General features: G+C 35.3%; 1 protein-coding gene across 1 annotated transcript; it reads right to left on the bottom strand.

The window, feature by feature from the left end:
* Positions 1-1320: 1320 nt before the first annotated feature.
* Positions 1321-3960, bottom strand: LOC107815388 (heavy metal-associated isoprenylated plant protein 32). Its single transcript, XM_016640961.2, has 3 exons — positions 3464-3960; positions 2814-2889; positions 1321-2629 (listed from the first exon to the last, which is right to left on the bottom strand). Exons 1-3 carry the CDS (start codon positions 3491-3493, stop codon positions 1395-1397), a joined length of 1341 nt encoding a protein of 446 aa, XP_016496447.2. The 5' UTR covers positions 3494-3960; the 3' UTR covers positions 1321-1394.
* Between the last annotated feature and the right edge of the window lie 20886 nt (positions 3961-24846).

Raw genomic sequence — 24846 nt, 5'->3', positions numbered from 1 at the left:
CAAGGAAATTTCACTAACAATAGAAAATTTCAGACCCTAACTGCACATATTTATTAGCGAAGGTTAAATGTATTTTATTAATTAGTATATTAAATAGACAATAGTACAGTTTTTCATTTCTTTAAAAACCAAATTGCAAACTTTCCTTTATAATATTTTCCAAAGACCTAAAAATACTATCTACCCTTCTTTGTTTAATATTCAGAACTCGGAATTCAAGAACTCACGTGCTTGGTCAAGATTTATATAGATCGTGAATTTGATTAATTAGTTTGACCTAACCCAAGAATTTTGGCATGATTTTAATATGTATAGGTGCACATGAATGCAATTAAAGCCCTTGCCAGACCTGTTATTACATCTTCAGTTTTATCTGCCCCAAAAATATCAATGTGATATTTATTCTAGTCAATACTACTACTAACTTAAAAATATCCTAGAGATACATACTCTCTCCGTCTCAGATTATATGTTATTGTTTCTAAAAATAATTGTTTTAAATTATTTATTATTTTAAAAGTTCAAGAGTAAATTAATTAATTTTTTTCTTATTCTACCCTTAATATTAATTGTTCTTGAAGATTACAAATACCTTAATTATGAGTAAGTATTAAATGAAGAGAGATTATATCTTACGACGTAAATAAGAAAAAAATAGTGAAAAATCTTTCCTATTTAATATTTTTAAGGGCCGAGTGAAAGAAAAACACGACAAATAATTTTGGGAGTATTGGAATTCTCTTTTTTAAACCCCTCCTTTGTTCTTCCCTGGCTTTCTTTTGATCTATTTTTCTCTTTATTATTTTTCTTTCCTCTCATTTCTTGGAAACCATGTGCTTATCTATAATGTGATTTCTAGGAAAAGCTTTGGCAGAAGCTTCCTACTTACTATACTTGAACGTATTGTAACTTTGCCAAAAGCAAAAGATCCATTGCCTGAGCTTTAAGTTTCAACTAGTGTTAGAAAAAACTATCTTGTTTCCCAAGTGATTCCTTTCCAAGTTCCAACACATTTCATTTAGTAAATATGTGTGTAATTGCAAGTTTGTAACTTTCAAGATTATTTTACTAGGAAAGTTACATTAGCGTGTGCTTTGTGTATTGTTCTTTTTTTCCTCATAAATAAACTTAAATCAATTTCCCTCTACCCCAACACCCTTGAGCACTGCAGACTGGAACATAATTAGCATCTTAAATTAAACTTATGTAACCATTGAACTAATCATTATTTGAACCAAGTTGGTTTTTGAGATACGAAATAGCAGGACTACTTGGTAAAATTAGTAATAGATAGAGCAGAATATTCTAACAATTGCTGTCTAAAAACAAAAGCATACTCGCTCTTCATTTCATAAGTAGACCAAAACAAAGTTCAGCACAAGCTTCTTAACAATTTACATGATACTACAACTGCCTGTATTCTCATCACTAAACATATGAGTAAAATTATCATGCACCGGAGCTCCCATAGGCGGCCCGTAACTCACGGCTGGATGCGGCCGGGCGTACATCATCGGATGGGCGCCGTACATATCATATCCGGCTGGCCGCTGTTGTTGCTGCTGGTTCATCATCATTTGTGCCATGTACTGTTGTTGTTGTTGGCTATAAGGGTTGCCCTGTCCCATCCCGGGGTAATACCCAGCCCCACCGGAGGCGGGAAGTCCTTGAGCTGCCGGCATATTCTGCCCCATTTGGCCCATCGGATAATTACCCATCGGGCCCATACTCATCGGGCCTCCGCCTTTTTGGCCCATACTCATCCCATGAGGTCCTTGTTGCATACTATTCATCATTAAGCCTCCATCCATCTTCCCTCCCCCACCATTCTTTCCTCCAAAACTTCCATTATTGTTACCTTTACCATTTACCCCTCCATTTTTACCATCTAGTAGACCCCCACCACCTCCATTTTTGCCACCATTTTTACCACCACTTTGATTCTGATTCCCTCCCTTACCCTGTTTTCCTCCATTATTGTTCTTACCATCATGATGATTTCCAACCATTCCCTTCATTTGTACAGGGATTTCAACCCCACCACCACCACCTTTCTTGCCATTTCCACCATTATTATTCATAGCCCCACCCTTTAAATTTGCATTCATCATTGCATTAATCCCTTGGGGTCCATGACCACCCCCCATAGCAGGCATCATTTTGCCGACCGGTCGGCCATCGAAACCATCATCAGAATCAGAATCAAACTCATCTTCATCATCGTCAAAATCATCATCGAACTCATCATCGAACTCATCCTCAGGCAAATTGAACTTAACAGATTTTTGGTCCTTTGCATTAGGCATCTTGAAATTATCCTTAGAACCTTTGAGGTTTTGCATCATCTGAAGAAACTGTTGTGCACCCCCACCCCCCTTTGGCTGTTCCTTATTTCCGCCGCCACCACCCTTTTGAGATTTGTTGTCTTTACCACCTTTGAAATTGTCCATTTGCATGTTCATGAACTGATTGTTCATCATATTGAAATTAGAACCTCCTCCTTTTTGTCCTCCCCATATCTCTGCATGTTTTCCTGATTTCACTAGTTTCTTTACCAGTGTGTTTGGATCAACATTTCCTGTCACTGTTACTTTACTTTGGTCTGCATCTATCTTCACAGTGTAAACTCCTGTTAAAAAATATAAATAATTCAGAAAAAACAGATCACAGATGCAAATTCTTAGGCCCCAAAGTATGCGAATATTTCATAGTATATTTCTTTATTAGCGTGTTGACTGCTAAATAATTCTAGTTTTAACATATGGGGAAGTGTTACAGAACATGTTTGACCAAGTGAAAATGAAGTAAGTTACCTTCAATCTTCTGCAGTTTTTTCTTCACTTTCTGTTTGCAGCCATCACAGTGTATATTCACTTTAAGAACACAAGTCTGCAATAACATAGATATCATAAGGTTCAATAACCAAAACAAGAAATGGCTAGTTAAGGTGGTTACAAGGATTCAAACATCAAATTAAGGTGGTACCACATGTTATAAAGTAAGATAACAAGAAATTTCAGAAAAATGGGAACACATGCTCTACTTCTAAAAAAAATAGCTCGGAGCACAAAATATCTGGCGATCACGCAGGTCCCGAGAAAGATGGGTGTTTTCACAGCTCGATAGAAAATAACCGCACCTTATATGATTTAGATAGACTATCCTAATGCAAGCGTCAGTGAGTGTTGTCACGGCTCGAATATGTGAGCTATAGATTACACCGAGACAACTATAGAGCAACATAGCCATAGAAATGAGTCTTGAGAACAATTCCAAAGGAATACCAAGACAGACTTTAATTTCTACTATATTGTATCACCTAAAAGATAACTAGGCAAAGGAACTTAGTAGCCTGAAAAATAACTCTAACCAGCATGCTACACAAGCTAAATTTACACTAGTATAAATTAGTAGTAAATCCAAAGAAATACAAGAGAGAGTGCAAGAAATTAGCTAGTCATACCTGAGTCTTCAACATTTCTTGTTTATTCATTCTGACAATATCAAGAAAACACCTTCAAAGGTTTGACACAGTAGCTCAAACCAAATAATGTAAACAGCTCAAACAACACACAAAGGAAACAAAGATTTAAGGAGTAGAAGGCGCTCAAGTAGGAGCTTTGAATGTTTGTTAAAACTTCAGAAACTGTATATATGAAAAAGGAGTAAGCTGAGATTTGAAGAGGAAATGGGAGAGAAACAAGGGAAGAAAGGCGGTCGGAAGAGTAAAAAGAGAGTAAAATATTTGTTTGTTAAAAACAAGTCGGTCTGATGGATGGGGTTGTGTGCTGTATTTGAAGGAAAAGAAAAAGGGAGAAAATATTGGCATGAGCTGTCACACTAAAGAGTTATGTCGGCTTCATGTCAAAGAAGAAGAAGAGATACACATTGCTGATTGCACTCATAGCTACTGTTCTTATTACAACTTGGCCCCCTGCTTTATATGATTAAGTGCACTCTTGAGTGTTGAGTTCAGAATTCTTTTTATAAGTATTATTTTATTTTATTTTATTGTTTTGTTTATTGGGTTTCGATTTTTTTAATGAGTTTTACTTTTCTTTTGCTTTTTCTTTCTGCTAGATATGTGAACTGAATTAGAAGATTTGACCACTGACAGACTTGGATAGCAACATTGGACTTGGACTTGCACCTTCTGTGTTCATGAACCTTGCCTAGCTCAATGTATATAGTTTATACTATATACTATAACAAAAACATCTCTGAACAATGTTATAGCACCATGCAAATATGTACGACGAAGAATAGCAAAGCAAACAAAGTATGCCCAAAAGTGAATCAACCCTTTAGACTGCTAGGAAAAAAATTATCCAATTTTAAAGTAGCACGATCTAATTCAAAAAATTTACCCAATTGAGCACGTCTAGCATTTTTTTTTTACAGTAGCGCTAACATCATTGAGTTTACCAGAACTCAATAGTTACAACTTGTTCAACACTATACTTTCATTATACCCTTCTAAAAGAAACATCGGCTCTAACAATTGCATCACTGTCTTCCAATACGATCGAAAATATATTTAAAAAGTAGACTTATGTGTATGAACTTTTATATATATAAAAATAAGTTTAAATGAACTCATAACTAACCAAATGGCAAGATCTGCATAACTCTTTTATAATTTCACACATATTATATATATATATATATATATATATATATATATATATATATATATATATATATATATATATATAACGTAATCTGTTCCATCTACCGAACTTTGTGGTGCAATCATGTCAAAAGTACAATTAGTTTCTATGTGATCTAGTAGTGTAACTATTGAAAATTAAAGTCAAAATACCTTAAATCACCCCTAAACTTGGCTCAGATTATTAATATTCTCCTCGAACTATGTCCGGTCTTAATTACCCTCATCAACTTGGCCTTTTGAGGGCCATTACCCCCTAGACGTTGATGTGGCAAAAAGTGTGGGTGCACTCGCCTGCCACGTAGATTTTTCTGTCTATGTGGCATTTTTTTGAAAAATAAATTTTTTTTTTTACCTTTTTAAGAATATTCCTTTTTTGGATAATTTTTTTTCGAATAAAATTTATAATAAAACTTGGATATAACTACATTATTTATGCTAAACATTTTTATTTGGCCAAAAATAATAAAGGTTTAGGTAATCTTTTTTGAATTTGACCTGAAAATAAAGACTTATACAATTAAAATAAATAGTCAAGGCATCCAAAAAGTTATAAAAAATACATAGTTAAAATAAATAGTCATTGCATCAAAAGAAGAAATAAAAAGAGTGTACAACTGCACTTGTAATTTCTTGCATTGTACACTCTTTTTATTTCTTCTTTTGATGCAATGACTATTTATTTCAACTGTGTATTTTACCTTTTTAGGTAAAATCTGTAAAAAAAATAAAAAAAAAATAGAGCACCATAATTTAGAGCTATATAAAAAATTATAGCCAAAATAATTAATTTCAAATTATGTATTTTTTATAACTTTTTAGATGTATTGATTATTTATTTCAATTGTATAAATCTTTATTTTCAGGTCAAATTCAAAAAAAGATTAACTAAGACTTCATTATTTTTGGCCAAATAAAAATATTTAGTTTAAATAATGTAGTTATATCCAAGTTTTATTATAAATTGTATTCGAAAAAATTATCTAAAAAGTAATATTCTTAAAAAGATAAAAAAAATGTCACATAGACAGAAAAATTCACGTGGCAGGTGAGTGCACCCATATTTTTTGTCACATCAGCATTTAAGGGGGTAATGGCTCTCAAAAGGCCAAGTTGAGAGGAATAATTAAGACCGGACATAGTTCAAGGAGGATACTAATAATCTGAACCAAATTTAGGGGTTTAAGGAAACATTCATGATCTTACTTGCGTACAATAACCACTTATTGTGAAGGCCAAATTCTTTATATACCAATTCCGATTTAAACTATAACTGGTTATGAGAATTTACTATCTTTATATTTCTTTTATTTCTCCGTCCAACCAACTATAATTGCCCCGATTGACTAACTTTATCAATCAAAGATTTGATATCATTTGTAGCCACTTGCTAACTATCGAATGATTAAGTTAAATACCTAATTTAGAATAGTTTGACAGTGAAATTTCGTGATTTTGACACACAAATCAACTTAGTACAATTAATTTAAGCAGGAAAGAGTGCAACTCCGTGTCATTGAATTACTTGCAGTTTTTAAAATTGCTCTCATATCATTCGTTCTCTCTTTTTTTTTTCCTCGACAATAAAAGGTTGAAAAAAAAGTTTTTTACAAAGTGCGTAATGAGTCTAATGTTTCCTTTTCTTCCCTGTTTCACTCGGGAAACATAACTTTCAAATAGTAGTAATGTTTCTTCTTCATGGAAATAGGGTAAAACTATTGAAAGAGAGATTTTTCAGCTTCGCTCCAATAGGGACACTACGAACCATTGAAATTAAGTGTTAGTACATTTTTTTTCCTCCCTGAAAGTTTTACACTAAACCTGCATGATACACGTTCATTTCAATCTACTCTCAAAATCATTGATGTGTCAATAATTCCAAAACAAAAGATGGAATCTATTAGAATGTTGAATTCCTACGAATTTGTGCAAAATCTAGTACATGCAATGATCATTTACAGAGTATGAGCTAGAGAGAGAAACTAGAGAGAAGGAAGAGAAAGCTTCATTTCTTTTCTATGTAACTCACACATTGAATATACATAAGGGGAGAGGTGCACTGATATAACTAACTCACGTGCACCCCTCAACCAATTAATATTTTCTACCCCTAAAGTTTAGACAATTACACTTAGGTCCCCTTTACTCTTCTAATCTCAGTAGAATCGTTTTCTACTAATATAATAACTTAGATTGACATATAATCCTCGTTAATGGATATGTTTGGTAGCTAGTTAAGTTATTCATGTATTAGAAGTAACATAACTAATAGATGTTTGGTAGCCTTTAGTATTTTGTACAAAAGTCAGCATAACTAATATTATATTTTGTTGCTTTTTCCACTATAAGTAACACATATATAAGTTATACAACAAATCTATTAAGTTTCACCATTGAAGAGTGAAGAAAGCTCAGATGAGGAATCGAAGAAGAAGAAGCAGCAGAAGGAAATTCAGTTATAACTACTTTTCCAAATTGGATAGTAACTATTTAACCTATTGTACATATATATAGGCTAGCTTCCTTTAACTAACTTCTAGCAAATTAACTAGACAATTGTACACCAATAAATAATCACATATTTATTTCAACACCCCCTTCAAGCTAGGTGTGGTAAAGATATTAGAACACCTAGCTTGGACATCAAATGATAATGTTGAGCACTCCCAAGACCCTTAGTGAGCAAGAATGCTTCATGTTTATCAATTCGAACATATGTAGGATGTATCAGTCCTTGATGTACCTTCTCCCTTAAGAAATGGCAATCGATTTCTATATGTTAGGTTCTCTTGTGGAACATTGGATTGATGGAAATCTGCATCGCTGCTTTGCTGTCTGTATATAGCTGAATTGGACTCAAAACTTCTACTCTCAATTCCCTGAACATTCCTATCAACCAAATTAGTTCAGACACAGTCAAGACCATACTTTTATATTCTGATTCTGCTAAACTTCTTGCCACTGTGGTACTTTTCTTAGACTTCCAAGATATTTGTGATCCATCAAACTTCACTAGGTATCTAGTCAGTGACTTCCTTGAATTTAGACATCTTGCTTAGTCTGCATCACAGTATGTATTGAGTGTCATGTTACTAATTGCATTCATAAGGATCTCAAGTCCTGTCTCATATTTAACATATTTCACTACATGTTGTGCAGTGTGTAGACATGTTTACTAATTGCATTCATAAGGATCTCAAGTCCTAGCTATAGTTTAAGATACACAATTCCAGCTACCAATTCTGGTGATACTGAGTTCATAATCCATGTTAGAACTATAACATTCATTCGCTCCCATCCTTCTCCCAAATCGGAATTGAATTGTGCCTTGTTACAACTCCCATCGACGAAACCTAGTTTGCGCTTTGCTCGCAATGCAATCACTATCGCCTTGCTTCAAACTGAATAATTTTTAATTCCTTTCAGCTGAATCAATATGATGACATTGACAGGATTATCTGATGGTTGCAAATATAGAGAATGACGAGGATTATCAATGTCAAAATTCGACATGGCTGATCTCTAGAAAATAGAGCCAGATTTGTATCAACAGTTTCAGAAGACGAATTAACTGATTAATCCCTAGCTTCGATCGATCTACTCGAGCTCTGATACCATGTTAAGTTTCATCATTGAAGAGTGAAGAAAGCTCATACGAGGAATCAAAGAAGAAGAAGAAGCAGTAGAGGGAAATTTAGTTATAACTACTTTTCTAAATGAATTGTAACTATTCAACATACTGTACATATATATATATATAGAATTAGTTTCCTCTAACTAACTTTTAGCAAATTAACTAGACAGTTGTACACTAACAAATAATCACGTGTTTATTTCAACAAAATTCATGTATTATTTATACTAGGTAGAATATGGAATAACTAATACATGTATTTGTAATACATGGACTAAACAATGAAATACCCAATAAACCCTCATATTTTAGTTTAAATGTCACGACGTATAATTAAAATAAAGTAAACATTAGACAAGACATAATCTCTAAATTACAATCCATAAATCACTAACTCATACGTTCCTAATTCTTACATAATTAATTTTTTTCATAATTAAACCACGCATAATAAAATCTTACATAACTAAATCTTGCATAACTAATCCTTACATAACTAATTCCTACATTACTAAACTTGCATAACTATAACCAACAACTAAGTTATCAAAATTTTAGTATATCACAATAGTAACGCTGTGATTTTTTTTCCTAACTTAAATTGCATGATTTTCTCTTCATAATAACAACTATCCAGTATAATCCCACCAAAACTTCTCTTTATTACGACGGATGGGCTCTTTGTTTAAGTTACAGGATTTCGCCAAATTATAATTTGTGCTCGTTGTCAAAAATATTCACCTGACAGGACAAGATTAGCTAGAATGTTCAGGGTGTTAATTATAAAATTTGGGGTGTGTTTGGTACCAAGGAAAATGTTTTCTAGAAAATATTTTTATGGAAAATGAGTGGTTTTATCACTTATTTTTCCTTGTTTTGTTGATGAATTGAAAATCTTTTTCGGAAAATTTTTTCTAGTATTTAGTTAGAGTGTAGAAATTTTTTTTTTAGGAAAATAAATTTTTATGCTACTCTCTTCACCCCTCATTCCCCCAAGTCCCCATGTTTCCTTGCTCACCCTCCCCCCCCCCCCGAAATCCCCAACGTTTTCAATACTTTATTTTCTTCAAGAATTTAAACCCAAAGGAATTAATGTATTGCTTTACTTTATTACGCAAAAATAACGTTAAAATTTATGCTCCATAACTAAAAAGAAAATATTTCTTTTTTTTGGTTGAAAAGGAATGTACTATTTCTACAACATGAAAATAAAGTACTCATTTTGTTGAAATGAAAGAAAATATTTTTTCTACGAAAAAAACGTACTTTTTTGTTGAAATGAAAAAAATACCTTTTCAAAAAAATACTCAATTCTTAAAATGCAAAAACAAATCTATCTTTTTAGTTAGGGTGGGGGTGGGGTGAGGGGGTGGGATGGGGTGGGTAAGCATGGGGTGGGGTGGGGGTTGGGTTTGGGTGGGTGGGTGTGGGGTGGGTTGGTGAGGATGAAAAATAGGGTGAGAAAGGTTGAGAAGGAATTGTGGAAAATATTTTTTTCCAATTGAAGGAAAATATTTTTCAAAACATTTAAACCAACCAAACATGACAAAATTGAAAAATATTTTTCTTCGTACCAAACACACCCTTGAAGTCCAAATATTTAGACTTTTACCTAGCAGGCTAGTATATACTCGAAGAAAACACAATACTAATATTAAGTATTCTGCTTCTTTTTTTCTCTTCGTATTATTAAAATCAGAGTATGGAGCACATAAATTATTATTGAGTTTTGTCGCTATTATTCGAGAATTCTGGTCTATAGTGACTAGTGAGTGATTTTGATAGAAAGCTAGAGGACCCAGGCAGAAAGAGATAAGGTTGGTCGATAAATGCAGTGAAGTGAAATAAATTTTGTCCACAGAGAGGAATATACAAAAAAATATTTTTTGTCCCGTATTATTTCTGTCAGTGACAGTGCTAAGAATTTCATTCCTATATTAATGGTCTTGACTAGTGATTGTCTAAAGGGTGCACACTTATTAGGGTTACAATTGCTGTTTAATTTGTAAACTGTATTTTGTACAAATAAATTAAAGAAGCCATATAGCTGAAAGGCAGATACTGCAGTCAATTGATTGAAAATAGGAAAATATCACTTTTAATTTACGGCCGAAATTATTTATATTACATAGTCGCAAAACTGTATAAAATTTATATAATTATTTTATATAATATACAGAAATATAATTATTTACAAAAAATATATTTTTTCGAATACTATTTTCAGAGTATCTGTACTATATCATTTTTCCATCGAAAATTGGTTCACATATTGATGAGCCTGCATTTTGCAATTTTTGAAATTTAACCTGTGTTTGCTCTTAAAAAAAGAAAGAACAAATGAATACAAATAGAATGATTATCGAGTCATCGCAGGTTTGTGGGACATAAAGCCACCAGATTATTAGACATTATTACTTGAATTCACATATATTAGAGAAAGTTTATCTATCTCTTAGATTAAAAAAAAAAGTCACTTGTTGGGCATATAATGCAAATATAAGAAGTTTCCTATAGAGACTGTACACATTATGTAACTTGAGTGGAAGATAAATTTATAAAATAGGAAAACGAAAAAAGGTCGATAGACCACTATAGAAATATCTTGTAAAATTTAAAGACAGATAAAATGGGGCACCAAATCCTAAAATTAATCTCCATACCTTGTCTGATATAGACAAGCACTATGAGTCTAGACATAAAAAGAGTTTAATTAGGGTTAGTTTAACAACAATAAAATTATTTTTTATAAATCACATGCTTAAGCTGTGAAAATAGCAATTAATGCTGACATTAAAATAGGCTATTTATATCACACCTATAAGGATACGATCATTCCCCGATCTTACATTATACTTTGTGTACCGAGCTGTCCTTCGTCAATAATACATTTTTCTTTAAGTTTGGACCTCCTTTTCTTTATTTACCAAAAATAATTGTCCTTCATTCCTTGAAAGCGTAACCCCGTGAAGAAATTTTTGTCCTCCTTATATTTCTTTTTGCCAAATTGTCCCCTTTTGAAAACGCCACTTTATCTGTCAAAATAAAGAAGGTTTGAATGGTGCCAAAAAAGAACTACCCACTCACTTGGACACTTCACCCAAAACCCTAAAATCTTTCTTTATTGAATATGTGCTTTTTAAAACTATTGGTTGGTTTGGAAGACGGTTTTCGTCGTAACCTAAAATCGTGATTTTGGAAATCTTATTGATAGGTTTCTAATTGAGATGTAGGGCACTAAGTTTGGGAGAAAATAGTACTATCTTATGTCTGGAATGGCTAATGGAGTCTGTGCTTTTGTTGTTTATTAGTGACATCCTTTTCTATTCTTAAATTGGCTCCATTATTTTCTAGACCTAAAATGAGAAAAAAAATATTGGTAGGCAAATTGGAAATGATAAGGAATAATATTTCTTTGATATATTCAAACTTCTTTTTACTATTTCGTGACTGACTATATAGTTTGTATAAGAATTTTAGCCTATAGACAAACAAAAAAGTATGTCACAACGAATGGAATCAGAATCTATTGTATACATCAGAATACTAACCCAATTTCGTTAAAAGAAAATAATTAATCACTCATATTATCCATTAAATAATGGGTAGGATAATAAACTTTTTTAAAAACGGGTCAAATATGGGTAAAAATTATATTATCCATTTAAAAAATAAATAATCAATGGATAACTAATGAGTTTTAACTTTTACATTTGCAAAGCCTCAAATTGAGGGTTCGTCAAGTTTGAAAGACTAGAAATTCTCCAAAAAGTGATCATATTCAATAAGCCATAAATAACATGACACTTATATTATCCGTCAGTTAACTTATTTTTATTTGTATCAAATATGGGTCGGATCGGATAATTTATCCATTTTTTAATTACTCATTTTGACATATCCGACCCGACCAGCCCGTTTGTCAGCCCTAATCCGTACCATAAGAGCATGATACTCAATTTCAAAGCAAAGTAGGCAAACCAAGATTATTACTACACATAAATCATAATTAACTGTTGAATGTAAGCTTTATGGATGAAAAGTGAGGGAATTAATAACTTCCTGTGGACTCAACTGTGGGGAATTTAAAGCATTGCTTTTATAGGCGATGAATCTAGGATAATATCGTCGATCCCGATGATATTTTCCACTTGGAAACATCTTTGACTAACGTGGGCTTAACAGTAGATATTCGAGAGCTAAAAGTTGAGTTACGATAATTGTGGCTAGGCTTAAGCAAAGAGTTGAGTCGAGTCCTTTTTAGGTTAAGCTCAGTAATAGCAAAGTTTGGCTTAGCTTAATTTCACTCGACTCGATTTTAATCAAAGTCCGACTCTATACTTGGCTCCACTCATCTCGATTTAAGCTTAGGCTCAGATGACTGAACAAAGAAAAGGGCCCGGTGCACTAAGTCCGTGGAAGGGCCGGATCACAAGGGTTTATTGTACACAATTTTACCTTGTATTTTTGCCAGAGACTGTTTCTATGGCTTAAACCCGTGACCTACTGATCACATGGCAGCAACTTTACCAGTTACGCCAAGGCTCCCCTACACGAAGAAAAAAATATTATTGTTAATTAAATACCTCAAGGTTAATCGCACGACCCGCAAATTTTAACTCATCAACGTGAAGTTGGACAGTTAGCTGAGAGAGCAATATAAAGAATAATAAGAAAGTAGTTAAAGTCTCTTAATGGCTGGTCCATAGCTATAGTCTTTTTTTTTTAATGTTCAATGCACTCATTTTCTTTCAATTTATCAATTCATTTTAAGCTTTTTATTTCTATTGCAAGCATTTGCAATTTTTAAAAAATATACTTGGTAATTCATCACTAAGATCCTTAATGAAATGATCCTAGATATTCGTAGAAGAGCACAATCCCTAATTCAATGGTTAATCATAGTTAAATGATATGCATTTTTATTTAATTAATTATTTAATTAAATGTAAACACTCGATCTGAATAAGTATTTACCGTCATCAAAATGGCAAAATATTAGCTGACTAAATCTTTTACTAAAATGTGTTAGTCCTTCGCTCTAATTATCTGTCTATCCTTGAATATTATATCATTAATCTTGGTCAAACTCTAGTTTTTATATAATAACATTTAAATAATCTCATTCTAAGTGATATTACAAACTTCTACCATATTTAATCAATAACGACCCTCAAGTATTATTTCATTTATGTTGATTAAACTCTAATTTTAATATAATAACATTCATATAATCTCACCGTCTAGCGAACAAGTGTAATAGTGACTCAAAAGAAAAGAGTCATATATGATTAACTTATAAGACAAAGCAGTAAAAGAAATATGAATTGCACGAAAAGCAATGACATCCGAAACCAAAATGGCAAGTTTTTGGACTCAAAACACGTTTCTACAGTTTTAAAAAAAAGTTACTTTTCTACCTAAAATGCAGTATAATACTGTGCTTTACTTTAACGGAATTTTAGCCGTTAAAAATAAAATTACTATAGCATAGTATTATACTGTTTTTTACACCTATGTTTCTTACTAGATGTCTGACAACACAGATTAGAGAATAAGCTGCCAAGGGTTTGGAAACAGTCCTTGACACTGGGAATGCTATCCAAAGTCCAAACGACAAAAGAGTCTCTACTGAGCAGTAAGCGGATTATCTTTTCGGGGAAGCGGTGCTTGTAGGTCCCGCATACAACCTCAAGCCTTCGATTGTTGTGGTTTCCTCATTTCGGGCTCAAAATTTCAATTTTTCGACTTTTCTAAAAACATAAATCGAGGTATTCCGATTTAGTTTATGTCGAAACTCGTATAATAATGCATATTAGTTGTCTTGAATGTGTTTCCATGTTGTTTTGTGTTTTGTTTGCGATTAAATTTGTATATTATTTTTATCCAGATTAAATTATTAGTGTTTAAAAAGAATAGTTAAAAGTTGAGAAATAATTTTTCTTGTTAAAAAAAATATTCATAAATTTCATTTACTATTTTATATGTAATTCCGTGAATGTCATGTTATTAAAATATGTTTGTTGTTTTTATTTAGTTTAGATTATTTATATGCTTACAGAATAGTGCCCTTTTAGCGTAGTAAAATATAAAGTCTTATAGCGTAGTAAAATATAGAGCCTTTTAGTGGAATAAAATATAGAGCCTTTTAGCGTAGAATCTTTGTAGTTTAAGTATCTACTAACTACAAACTCTATCCAATTACACTTTACAAAAATTAATTATTTAATTTATAAAACAAACACACAAAACTAAAAAATTAATATATGTTGTCAAATTAAATATCGAGCATGGAACTCAAAGATATATACCCTGTCCAATTAAAAATTAATTATTTAATTTATAAAAATAACAAAATTGTAAAAATATTAAAATTGACGCACATAAGAATTCAGGATAGCTTGGTGCTACTGGGCCTCAAATATCGATTCTGGAACCCATAAATATATACTCTGTCCAATTAAATAATTAAATATTAATTATTATTTCTGAAACAAAATTCTAAAAATGTTGAAATTGACACACATAAGAATTCAGGATAGCTTGGTATTACTAGGCCTTAAATATCGAGTCTGGAATATATATATACACACACACACTGTCCAATTAAATAATTAAATATCTAATTTATAAAACTAACAAAATTGTAAAAATATTAAAATTGACACACATAAGAATTCAGGATAGTTTGGTGGTACTGGGACTCAAATATCTAGCCTGGAACCTATATATATACTCTGTCCAATTAAATAATTAAATATTTAATTTATAAAACTAACAAAATTCTAAAAATATTGAAATTGACACACATAAGAATTCAGGATAGCTTGGTGCTACTAGGCCTCAAATATCGAGTCTAGAACCCATAGATACATACTTTGTCCAATTAAATAATTAAATATTTAATTTATAAAACTAAAACAAAATTCTAAAAATATTAAAATTTACACACATAAGAATTCAGGATAGCTTGGTGTTACTGGCCTCAAATATCGAGTCTGGAACCCATAGATACATACTCTGTCCAATTAAATAATTAAATATTTAATTTATAAAATTAAAAAAATTCTAAAAAAATATTGAAATTGACACACATAAGAATTCAGGATAGCTTGGTGCTACTGGGCCTCAAATATCGAGCATGGAACTCATAATATATACTCTGTCCAATTATAACAACAACAACAACAACCACCAAGTAAAATCCCACTTTGTCTAATTAAATAATTAAATATTTAATTTATAAAACTAAAACAAAATTCTAAAAATATTGAAATTGACACACATAAGAATTCAGGATAACTTGGTACTACTAGGCCTCATATATCGAGCCTGGAATCCATAGATATATATTCTATCCAATTAAATAATTAAATATTTAATTTATAAAACTAACACACAATTAATATTGTTTAATTTACATTAGACGATATGGACTTGCCGCATGTGCATCTTGGACCTTTCTCGGATGAGATATTAGTGTTACAGGGTGATCATAGGTCTGCCTACGTATGGGAGGGAGAGCTAGTGGAGCAGACTCTCCGCGCTAGGAGAGTGGACGACATGTAGGGCTTTATGAGGGAGAGAGGTTTTCATTCCCGCGTAGTCCAGCGCCTGCGTGATACGAGCTTCTATAAGATTTTTGAGATTGGGCGGCTGCAGCTCGACTGGTCTCTAATCACGACGTTGATAGATCGGTGGCGATCGGAGACACACACTTTCCACCTGCCCATTAGCGAAGCCACCATCACGCTTCAGGATGTTCAGATTTTATATGGGCTGCCTACTGATGGACTGGCCGTTGCACTGCCTCAGTATATGAGATCTATGACGCGTGCCCAGTATTTGGACTTGCTGCAGCAGTTCACTGGTTTCAGGCCACAGGGTGAGGCTGCACCTTCAGGGGCAGTCGCATTTCTGTGACAGCTATTAGACAGTATTTGGAGGTATTGCACCCCGACATCACCGGCGAGACAGATGATCTACATATTCACCGTTACACGAGGTTGGCGCTGCTCCTTCTTTTTGGGGGTGTCTTGTTCCCGAACACTTCGAAAATTCTAGTGAGTATGTGATTCCTACATCATCTTTGTCACACCTCCTTTTTACATACCCGAGAGTACAAGGGAGTTTTTTCCAATTAAAGGACAATAGAAACGGGATTGGTTTATTTGTTTCAGAGTCGCCACTTTGGAGATTTAGTGTGTCCCAAGTCACCAATTTTAATCCCGAATCGAGGAAAATAATGACTCCATATTACAGTCTGCGTACCAGAAATCCGGAGAAGGAATTCTGTTAACCCGGGAGAAGGTGTTAGGCATTCCCGAGTTCCGTGGTTCTAGCACGGTCGCTCAACTGTTATATTCAGCTTGATTATCTGATTTTATACATGTTAAACCTATGTGCAAGTTTTAAACTCTTGACCACTTTTATTATTATTTTTTACGAGAATTGCAACGTCGTGAAAATATATCTCGAACCACGTTACATCAATGCACCCGTGGTTATTGACATATCTCGACTTGGTTGAGATTTGGATTTGGGTCACATAAATGTGCACCCGAATTAAGAAAAATAACTTATTAAGACGCGCCTAAAGCAACTAACGTATTGTTATTTGGGGAAGGCCGTAAAATTTGCTAAACGGCATGTCCCGAATTCTAAGTATTTTTAATATATATACATTTAGAGGGCCCCGCAACTTCTACATTTTATTTGTCGAGGCTCGTCTCATTCATTATTAAAAGGATTTAAAACGTCATGGAAATGCATCTCAGACCGCGTCACAATCAATGTACCCGCGATTAGAGACACATTTCGATTTCGTTGAGACTTGGATTTGGGTCACATAAATGTGCACCCGAGCTTAAGGAGATAAGATTATTAGATGCGCGCTTAAAAGAGACTATCGCGTTATTATTCCGGGAGGGTCGTGAGGTTTGCTAAACGACCTGCCTTGGAAACTGGATGCTTCGATATATACATTTAACGAGGGCCCCGCAGCTTGTGCGTTTTTACTTGGCGAGGCTCATCTCGTCCTTATTTTAAAAGGATATCCTATAGCAACTACGTTTCTTGTCGCGTTTGTCTTTACTAACTGAAAACAGAGATAGTCCTAGTTAATTGCATGCTTGCAGGTTATTTATAGCAGGATTCAAAATGCTTTTACAGAATAGGAAAATGTGGCTACACGCACGGACTGCTGATCGAACATTATGGGCCCAAATCCAGCTCATGCTAGATGGTCCAAGCCTGGCTTGGACTGGACTTGTGTGCCGGTTTTGGGCCTACTGTTTTAAATTTTGGCCCAATCCGAGTATCCTCATTTTCTTTTGCTTTTTCTATTTTAATTTAAACATAAAATTCTTAAATAAGACAAAGTAAATTATATACCCACAGATTAACATTTAATAAAAATCAACCAATGATAAGAAACATTTATGCATATATTTTTGATTTTCTTTTTTTTTGGAGTAATTCCCGTGAAGCAAAAATCACGTGCTTACAATCTTCAGCAGCTAGATGAGTTACCCCAGTACAACTGGGGTGCTGCTATTCTCGCTTACCTGTACATGAGTATGTGTGGGGCTAGCATGGGCACCCAAAGCGACGTATGTGGTTTTCTGCTGCTTCTACAAGTGACAACATATTCGAATACTCTGTTCATTACTTCCAATTCTATATAGTCAAAATGACTCATAAATTTTCCGTCGACCTTGTATGTTAGGTTTGGGCCTGGGAGCGGTTCCTGCCGTTGCAGCCACCTCTACCACCATTCCTCCAGATGTAGCACCTCCGTTACTCCCTCTTGCTAGGAGGTGGGTACTCCGGCGTGGAAACTACCAAGCCATTGATGCTCATCATAATCTCCCCCTTGTCAGGGATGTGTTGAATATGCTCGAGGCCGCACATGTAAATATGTACCTAAACTTACTTGTTATAAATTCACTTGTGTTGCGCATGCTCACTTTTATGTTATTATTTAATAGTTCATCTGGACGCCATACAGCGACGACTTGATAGCTAGCCTGCCCGATTATTGCTTGGTCGGTCGACTGATTTGGAGCACTTCCGCCCCGTTGATGTGCCTCAATATTGTGGAGCATTATGCCACAGAGCGGGTACTTTGCCAGATTGACCGTCCACAGACTATACCGAGGGAGCCTACATGGGAGGCTACACATTATCAGCGGGATGATCGATCGAGGGCGGACGACGCATTTGTAGCATGGCTAGAGACGCAGGTCCATACTTGGGATTAGCGAGAGGACCTGCTTCCGCCACCACCTTCACAGATCCAGGCGGAGACTATTGAGATTTATACGTCCTGGTACTGCCTTCACACCTGACTGATGATCGGGAACCTTGTTCATCAAGCTAGCGATCGGTTCAGACCATATGCCAGGAGGCACAAGGCACCAATATGTTTTTTTTGGAACCCATACTTATAACTGCGATATAGCATTATGTAATTAATATTTTAAATATTTTGCAGGCTATTGATCATCATTTATTCTACCGGTTGGGAATGCAGATACAGCAGCATACCGACAATCCTGCAGTCGCTGAGTATGGCCGGCAGGTGGTAGAGCTGGCTCTCCGGACACTGCAACGAGCTAGAGAGGACGAGAGGTTAGATCACACTGCTGAGTATGTGGCGCCAGAGCAGCACCATCGGGGTAGGCCTGTCGCACGAGACAGGGGTCGGGCATGAGCCAAGATTGCCCTACGAGGCAGGATTGTCCCACGAGGCAAGGGTGCCCCACGAGGTCGTGGGGGACGGAGAGGAGGTGGTCCTTAGCAAGGGGGGCATTGAGCCACCTGTTGAGGCACATGATAAGGATCTTGGAGATGATCAGTTGAGTTACATCCCTCAACTAGACGAGCCTTCCAGCAGCATGCCGTCGTACAGCCTTCAGCTGGAGCTGCCAGCATTGTAGGTCACCCCGTCAGATCCATTGTTGATCACGGGTACATTCGACGGAGATGTAGAGCAGTTATTTTCAGGTCCATCTACCGCAGTTGAGGAGCGGCCAACCCGAGACGTGGATGGTTGGCGCAGGTTGAGTTTTGGCTCATCCCTTGCGGTTGATGCGGATCTATCACAGGCGTAGGTATGTTTGTATTACTGTTAAATTTTAATTTACTTTTTTTCCTTAATGATTTGCCATAAATTAATTTTTAATTTTCTTTTTAAGGCTTCGTCCTAGCCTATCACGGAGCCCACTTTATGCGATGATGAGGAGACCACAGATGCTTATATTCAGGAACCTGATGAGACCATGGTAAGAAAATATTTTTGACTTAACACGTACATTACTAATATACATCTTCATATACTAAGCTTAGTAATTATTTTGTAGGTTGTTGACGGACCGACAACCCCTTATACCGATCCTGCCAGCTCTACTGACGATCATGCTGCTGCACATCCTCACATAAAGAGCCGACGTGATGATGATCCTGATAGTGTACCCAGGCGATAGGGGATGCGCCTCAGGCCAGCGGTTACATTGAAGCACACAGGCTGTGGGACTCATTGAATTTTTTTTATTTGTATTTTATGTAAATAATACATTATGTAAATAATGGCAAGAATTTTATTTTAACACAATTTGAACAACAATTTTATTTTAACACTACAACACAAACACAAACGTACAAAACCTAATATAACATAAATTCAGTACAACTAATGAAAATACATGACACGGGAAACATAAAGATACACTACTACGCACAACACGTACATGTCATTATTTAGTCGCGATCGCCTAGTATTCTCTGCTCCAACCACTTAAATTTGTCTTCCAGCTTATTTTTCTCTTCTTCCACCTTCTTGAGTTTCTTCTTCAACTCCGCAACTTCTCGTTTGGATTGTCGCTCTCTTTCTCACTACTTCAAACACAAACTATAAAGAGAATACAACTTGTCTTTGTAGTATTCCTGCTGACAGGGTTCATCAATCTATACCTCAAAATTACAGACAGGTTCGTCAGGAACCCTATAAAATTTGTTCATACATGTCCAGTAGCGGCGTCCAGATTCTTCCCAACAATCGTGCATCATGCATTTTTTTGCCGCACTCGCACTTTGGGACATAAAGGGGTTGAGACATTTGTTAAAGCGTAAAGAAAAACCTTGTTTTTATGGAAATATTTGCTATTTGTTATTGTCTAGCGCAGAAAATAACTACAATGTGCCTGTTATTTATAGGTAAGATTTCACACAAAATGTAGTATTGTACAGTGCTATATATATTCAATTTTTCTGAAATGAAACAGCTTTTGCACAGTCGGTTCAGCTTTTTTTGCTACAAGACAACACACAAAACGTAGTATTGTACCACGCTATACATATTCAATTTTTCTGAAATGAAACAGCTTTTGCGCAGTCGGTTGAGCTTTTTTTTGCGACAAGACAACACACAAAATGTAGTATTATACCGCGCTATACATATTCAATTTTTACTTAAACGAAATAGCTTTTGCGCAATCGGTTCAGCTTTTCAGACCGATAAGATAATACACAAAACGTAGTATTGTACCGCGCTATACATATTCAATTTTTCTAAAACAAAACAGCTTTTGCGTTGTCGGTCAGCTTTTTAGAGCGACAAGATAACACACAAAACGTAGTATTGTACTGCGCTATACATATTCAATTTTTCTGAAACGAAACAACAATGTCTTGATTTTTCCTTTATTATCTTTTATTTTCATGTATGTTGCTTTGGTTATAGTTGTTGTGCTTTTATCTCTTCGAATATTATGTTATGAAATTTCAATCTTCAGATTGTTCTTCTTTATTAACACAAATAAGTTGAATGTTGGAGTACCATATCATCATCCCAATTCAAAAGGTCATGTTAAAAAATAAGGTGTAACAAGATTGTGGAACATAATTTTATTTGATAGATATTGCAACATACACAAGTACAGACACTTATTAAAAAAAACATTACGAAAACAAAACAATAGGTGTATCCTTGATAGTTGGGTATATTCGATGAACTTGCACCATTAGTTGGATTACCACCGCCACCTACACCAGCTGAAGGACATTTACGACGGTCGTGTCCTGTTTGCGAGCATATGCCATATTAACGCGCATAAACGGTATTACCAACATCCATTTGGTTCCGTATACGCGTTCTCTTTTGTACTTGCAGTTTGCGCAAATAGTCCTTGTTACACACCATTTTAAATGGTTCTGGCGGCCAATAATGCTCAATGCCTAATGGCTGCAACTGCCCACTATATGTGTCTACGTATGCAACAACACTGTATTGCCTATCAACATAGTTGGTTGCCCCTAAACCAACTTGTTGAAAGCACTTCAAGCATGTGCGCACGGTATATGGTAGATGGTCCATTACCCACATGAACATAACCTGCTGGCTTCATTCACCGTCTGTAGATTATTCCCCCGGTGTTCGCGAATAGTAGTGCGAACTTCAAAAACTCCCCGGTTGTGATCGTACTGTAAAAATGAATGCCAATGTGCTCGCCTCCTGTACTTCTAAAATCTTCTCATCGGTATTTGCATAAATTGAATACCCATGTTATAATTCCGATGCAGCTCTATGCCCTTCAATAAACCTCTCCGCAATCTATTTGAATGTCATCCAGACCATGGCAGTGACAAGCAATTTGAATGACTCCGACACATTTGTAGTCAGGGCTCCCCATCGTCTGCCACCATCAGCATGCAATGTCCACATGTGAAGCTCATGTCCCATCAGCCAAGTATAGGCTCGTGGATCTAACTGCCGCATCACTACCATGCGCCTCGTAAATTTGCACTACTGGTGCTCAGTTGCAGCCATCCACATTAAATCATGCAAGGCCTTGTCGTGATATTTCTTCTAGAAATTGGCCTTCAAGTGCCTCACACAGTAACGGTGGTATGCATATGGTTCCTGCCATTCAGGCAAATGCCGTACAGAACTTAAAATATCACCATGTCGATCAGATATTAGACAAATACCTGAACGTCGTTTGACAACGTGCTGCTTCAAGTGGTTCAAAAAAAATATCCACGTCTCATCGCTTTCATTGTCACAAATGGCAAAAACTAGTGAAAATATTTGTCTATGGCATCTACTGCAACTGCGATCAAAAGTTTAATATCATACTTTTCATAGACATGAGTACCGTCTATGGAAATTATCGAACGACAATGCACAAAACCATCAATTTCTAGTTTAAATGACCAGAACACATAGTTGAAAATATATCCGGGTCTGTCCGGACTCCACTCAAGCCTCCATTCAACAATAGTCCCGAGGTTAAAGTGTTGAAGTGAGGCCATGTACCTGGGTAGAGATGAAAATGACTTATCCAGTCACTATAAATAATTTCAAAAGCACGCTTGCGCCCGAGATATGCCTTTCTTTTGATTATAGTACACCCATACTCCTGATGGATAACTGTAGTACACTCTTTAATCTTGAATCTAATGGATACTTTCAGGTATGGAATCAAGACAAGAGAAATCAAGTCTACATCCAAGTTGAAATGATTCTCATTGAATGTGTCCATTTCACATCTGTGGGTGCTAATATATTTACCCATTTACACAATCCTGAAATTACTGGCACGCAACATCCAGTGACAACCCATAAAGTCTCTACGACATACAGCCTTGTATACCTCTGTAGTTGACTCCCTTACCGTCATCTCACGGCACTCTCTTACGCTGTAGATTTTTATAGACCTAATTAGGCGAGCTTTATCGGGAAAATACATGCTCTTTGCCAGCACCGCTAGTCTAGACTCATCCCACATTGCTGACCGAAATTCGTCAGCATCCCTTGTGAGTGCATTCACATCCGGCATACTTGGCAAATTATCAAGGTAGGGAATATTTTGCTAATGAAACGGCACGTGGGACTCGTACACTCTTGCTCTAACAGGAGGTGGATGAGCATGCTCCCTCATCAGCTCAGGTTTAACATTCACTTCCTCCTCCTCATCACCCTTATCAGGGAAGGGTGTATCATCTCCAGACTCATCGGCATTGTTGTCATAATAACTATCATCTTCCTGACTCTACGCATCTGCCAAATCTCGAGTGAATACGTCGTCTACGGGCAACTATGTGAGGTCAGGAACATCAAGTTGCTCGTTTTCACTGCACAAAAAGAACAAAATGATAAGCTACTCAAATTGATAAATACTTTACATATAGCTATATCACTTCACTTACAAGTCATACTGTGTTGACGTTCTATGAAGGACATTTTCTTGTTAGTGATGACTCCCGGATGTCAGAACTACGCATATTCCAACTAGGAGCGGGGTCATAACTTGTAAAATTCATATCCGGACTGTACCCCCTATGAAAAATATGACCGTTAATACAAATCCAATTCAAACATAAAGTAAACATCGCTAAAGCGTAGAAAAATTGAAGTTTACCAGTCGTCTTGTGGATTATATAATGTCAAAAAATTATTTCCTCGCTGCTCATTCGCCGGTGGTGATAAGTTTAAATCAAGGCAAGCTCTTTCATCAGGAAGTTGTCCGACAAAAACTGCTCCAGAATAACCATCCGATGATTGGGGGTTATCCCTACTATACACAACCTCATTATTGGGAACGTCTTCAACCTTGACGTATATTTCCAATAATTTTATGACAATAAATTCTCTATATTCATCCGGAATACGCAAAAAATCTCTAAGAGTTTCATCATCTTCGATGTTAAACTCAGAATAATAAGCAAATCCTTGCGGATACGGAAATCTACCGGTTACTTTATGGTTCACCGAACGTTTCCTCACACTCATTTTTTTACGTAACAACGGTATCAATTTATCATACTCCATTGTAAGCGGCAATTTAACATGACAGTGTGGATGTGAACTATACCTCACAGAGTTATTCTCCATTACAACCTCACTCCTCCCCCCCCCCCAATATAATAAAACCCTTATTTTTGGCTCTTCAGACATTATAAAAAAATGCTTGATAACAAGAAGAGAAGTTTGAACAGAAGTTTGAAGGAAAGCTTTGAATGAATTTTCATAAAATCCTAACGCCTTTAAATAAGGCAAGTCCTAGCTCGGGGTGCAGATTTTTTTTTTTATGTAAAACGCGGTATAATACCACGCTTTATATATTTGAATTATTGTTATGTCAGTTAACCGCAAAACTCTTATTGGTGGGCCCAAAAAAGAAGTAAAATACAGTATAATATTGCGCTTTAGGTAAAACGTAGTATTATACTGCGCTTTACTTTACAACAACAACAACAACAATCCAGTGTAATCCCACAAGTGGGGTCTGGGGAGGGTAATATGTACGCAGACCTTACCTCTACCCCGAGGGGCAGAGAGACTGTTTCCAGGAGACCCTCGGCTCAAAGAGGCAACAAGATACACTATATTAGTACTATCAATAGACTCATAATAAAACAACATAAAGTACCATAAAATCCATAACATAACATAAATACCATACAAAACAAAGTACCAGCAATATAAGAGGTATAGGAAATACGAGAAAGATGTAAGGTATTAATACACAGAAGATAAAGC

The sequence above is a fragment of the Nicotiana tabacum genome, chromosome 7, assembly GCF_000715075.1.
Source record: "Nicotiana tabacum cultivar K326 chromosome 7, ASM71507v2, whole genome shotgun sequence".
Taxonomy (NCBI): Eukaryota; Viridiplantae; Streptophyta; class Magnoliopsida; order Solanales; family Solanaceae; genus Nicotiana; species Nicotiana tabacum.
This window is presented reverse-complemented; position numbering and strand designations above follow the sequence as displayed.